The sequence below is a fragment of the Colossoma macropomum genome, unplaced genomic scaffold (assembly GCF_904425465.1).
Source record: "Colossoma macropomum unplaced genomic scaffold, Colossoma_macropomum, whole genome shotgun sequence".
In the NCBI taxonomy this organism is placed as follows: Eukaryota; Metazoa; Chordata; class Actinopteri; order Characiformes; family Serrasalmidae; genus Colossoma; species Colossoma macropomum.
Genome location: NW_023494804.1, coordinates 11,129,011 through 11,132,199, shown reverse-complemented (window position 1 = coordinate 11,132,199; position 3,189 = coordinate 11,129,011). Strand labels below are relative to the sequence as shown.

General features: G+C 43.4%; 1 protein-coding gene across 1 annotated transcript; it reads left to right on the top strand.

Moving 5' to 3' along the window:
* Positions 1-269: 269 nt before the first annotated feature.
* Positions 270-1,868, top strand: ved (ventrally expressed dharma/bozozok antagonist). Its single transcript, XM_036595624.1, has 3 exons — positions 270-582; positions 1,124-1,386; positions 1,518-1,868. The coding sequence occupies exons 1-3, from the start codon at positions 309-311 to the stop codon at positions 1,866-1,868; spliced, it is 888 nt and encodes a 295-aa protein (XP_036451517.1). The 5' UTR covers positions 270-308.
* The last annotated feature ends 1,321 nt before the right edge of the window (positions 1,869-3,189 follow it).

Below are 3,189 nucleotides of genomic sequence, written 5' to 3'. Positions count from 1 at the left end.
AAACTCAAGGGGTGGGGGAGCAGGGACGGGAGGATGTTTCCTTTGATCCTGGCCTAAGTGAATTGTAAATGAGCTGGGATTAGCCCTATAAATACTCCAGCCCTGCGCCAGAGGTGGTTATCACTTATCCGAAGACAAACAGTGCTCTGCCTCACTCGCTCTCAGGACCTCTCTCCTCACTGCACATCCAGAGCCCAGGACCAGCAGCTTTGAACGCACAGGAACCTTACAGGAACAAAACAAAGGACATTCTTTTTTTTCACCGAAACTTTTCTGGATATCATTTTGTTCTTGCTCAAACTGAAACGATGAAGGGACACTTTTCCATCGAATGGCTATCCCAAAGCAGCCAGGCTCCATCCAGCCCAAGAGCCGGGCACCATTCCAGCTCCTGGATCTCCACGGGCCCTGACAGAGCCAGCACCTCGGGGACTGTTCCAGAAAGCCTCCCTGGTTTCTACAGCAGGAGAGTGGACAGCACAGAAGCTCAAGGCACACAGCCTGAGCCAGTGGGACCAGAATGTAGGTTCCTAACTCCAAAACAAGAGACCAGCACAAGCAACCAAGAGAACGTCCAACATGGTGAGACCTTTTTTCAGTTAACAGCAGTTAACTTTAAGATTAGTAGTTAGCAATTTAATGTTAAAATGTATTACTCAACTTCCATTAATTATTTGGTAATTACTATGAAGCTTTCAGAACTATAGTTATTATAGTGAGGAAGTGTGGGTCCCTGGGGGTTAAAGGGTTAATTCATTGACTGTTAAAACGCTGTAGAAACTCAATTTTATTTGTTTTCATTGTTATGGCTTTTGAAAATAGCAGCCCTTCACATTGAATGAACATTTCATGACAAACGGACCAATAGAAATGGTCTATAATGACTATCTGTATTAAATTATAATGAAATCTTATTAGATACTTCAACATACTTTAAGACTATGAAAGTTTTTCTTTCTTGGAAAAAGTTACCATTTTGGAAATACTAGGTTTCTTTAAAATAAGCCATGCTGAAACTTGAAAACTTGAAAGTGTTGAACATCATTACCCCTCAATGGTGCTACAAAATGGTCTAAACCAAAGACAAAATGTTAACTATCCTTTCACATTTTCTCCATCACAGCTCCAGAGTCAGGCTTTAGTAGCGGAACAGAGGAGGAGACATCTGGCTACGAGAGTGAAGGAGGACGTTCTCTCTCTCCCATAGCCTCCAAGGAGCCGGCCCATAGCCTCCAAGGAGCCTCCCCAGCCACCGGCCGCAGGGCCCGCACCGCCTTCACAGCTGAGCAGATAGAGAACCTGGAGAGAGCCTTCAAGAGGAACGCCTATCTGGGGGCCCAGGACAAGGCCGAGCTGTGCAAGCGCCTCAGTCTCTCTGATAAACAGGTATGAGGAGCACTGGTGTAATGAATTTGCTTAACTGGCAAAATTAGGTCTTATTCACTCTTAGCAACATTAGCATTGTTTGGGTGACTTTTATCTCCATGTAGTAATGATCATTTCTTTTGCCTCCACAGATCAGGAACTGGTTTCAGAACAGGCGTATGAAGCTCAAGAGGACGGTGCAAGACGCTCTGGCTCACGCCTGCCAGGCCAACGTGGCCTCCCAGCTCATTCACTACCCCGAGCTGCAGACCTTCAGGCCTGCGCCGTATCCCAGCTACTACACCCCACAGGACACCTCAGCGTCATACCTCTGCCCCCCCAGCCTCCACTACAGCCCCTCCGCCGCCGCAGCCGTCCCAGCCCTGCCCGTCAACACCCTCTACCAGTACAGGAGCCCACAGAGCCTCCCCTTGGCCCCCAGCAACCCGGCCCTGATGAGCCCCTACCAGTCGTACCACCACCAGTACTTCAGCTCACAGTGAACTGAGTCAATCTGAGCCACACGGACTACAACAGTCTTACTAAAGCATCCCTCTCAGTCAGACCCATTGTGGAGTAACAGGGTTGAGTGCAATAATGAATGTCTATTTTTTAAACCTTCCTTTTATGATCGTTGAATATTTAAATACATACTTGTAAATCCTTTAAAGTTATATTTTGTTCAAGTTTATATGTACAAGATGAGTGTATAATAAATATGTCTATCTGTATATTTATGTTTGTCTATATTCTTTTGAAAAGTGCTGCTTTTTAGAGACAGTTAAACATGTGGACACCAGATGGCACAATGGTGCAGTGTAAAGAGTGCTGTAAGCACTTTAAGGCAGGAGCTGAACCATGGAGGTAACATCAAGGGAAACTCCACCGGTCTTTCAAAATTTTGCCATGATTAAATAGTTAAGAAGTACACAAAGTCATTCAGAGTGGTTTGGTGTGAAATGCTCAGTTCTAGAGGAACTTACAGAGTCAGAATTTTTTACATTGGTGGTGTTTGGAACTAGACATCTGAAGAGTTTAATGCCTCTTAAAATCTCCCTCACAGAAAGTTATTACATGAAATGTTTATGAATATGCAGACTGATTCCTTAGACTTTGTATTAAGATAGTTCTGAGGTCCAAAAATGTATTTTTAAAAAAAACATTCATAGCAGATATTTACAACCCCATTTCCAAAAAAGTTGGGACGCTGTGCAGAATGTAAATAAAATTAGAACACAATGATATGTAGATCATGTAAACCATATTTTTAAAGGAAAATACTACAAAGACAACATATCTAATGTTGAAACTGAGAAATTCCAAAAAAGTTGGGACGGGGGCCTGTTCACCACTGTGTTTCATCACCTCTTCTTTAACAACACTCAGTTTGGGAATTGAGGAGACACTGCTGTAGTTTTGAAAGTGAAATGTTTTCCTGTTCTTGTTTGATACAGGATTTCAGCTGCTCAACAGTTTGGGGGCTCGTTTGCAGTATTTTTCATTTCATAATGTGCCAAATGTTTTCAGTGGTGACAGGTCTGGACTGCAGGCAGGCCAGTTTAGTGCCCAGACTCTTTTAATGCAGAGCAATGCTGTTGTAATACATGCAGAATGTGGTTTGTCATTGTCTTGCTGAAATAAGCAAGGCCTTCCCTGAAAAAGACGTTGCCTGGATGGCAGCATATGTTACCAAAACATGTATATATCATTCAGCATTAATGGTGCCTTCATAGATGTACACATCACCCATGCCATGTGCACTAATACACCCGTATACCATCATGAATACTGGCTTTTAAACTGTGCACTGATAACAAGCTGAGT

Coding starts and splice junctions, on each gene's coding strand:
- ved (XM_036595624.1), top strand. CDS start 309: ATGAAGGGACACTTTTCCATCGAATGGCTATCCCAAAGCAGCCAGGCT. Junction 583..1,123: donor CCAAGAGAACGTCCAACATG/GTGAGACCTTTT, acceptor TCTCCATCACAG/CTCCAGAGTCAGGCTTTAGT. Junction 1,387..1,517: donor TCAGTCTCTCTGATAAACAG/GTATGAGGAGCA, acceptor TTGCCTCCACAG/ATCAGGAACTGGTTTCAGAA.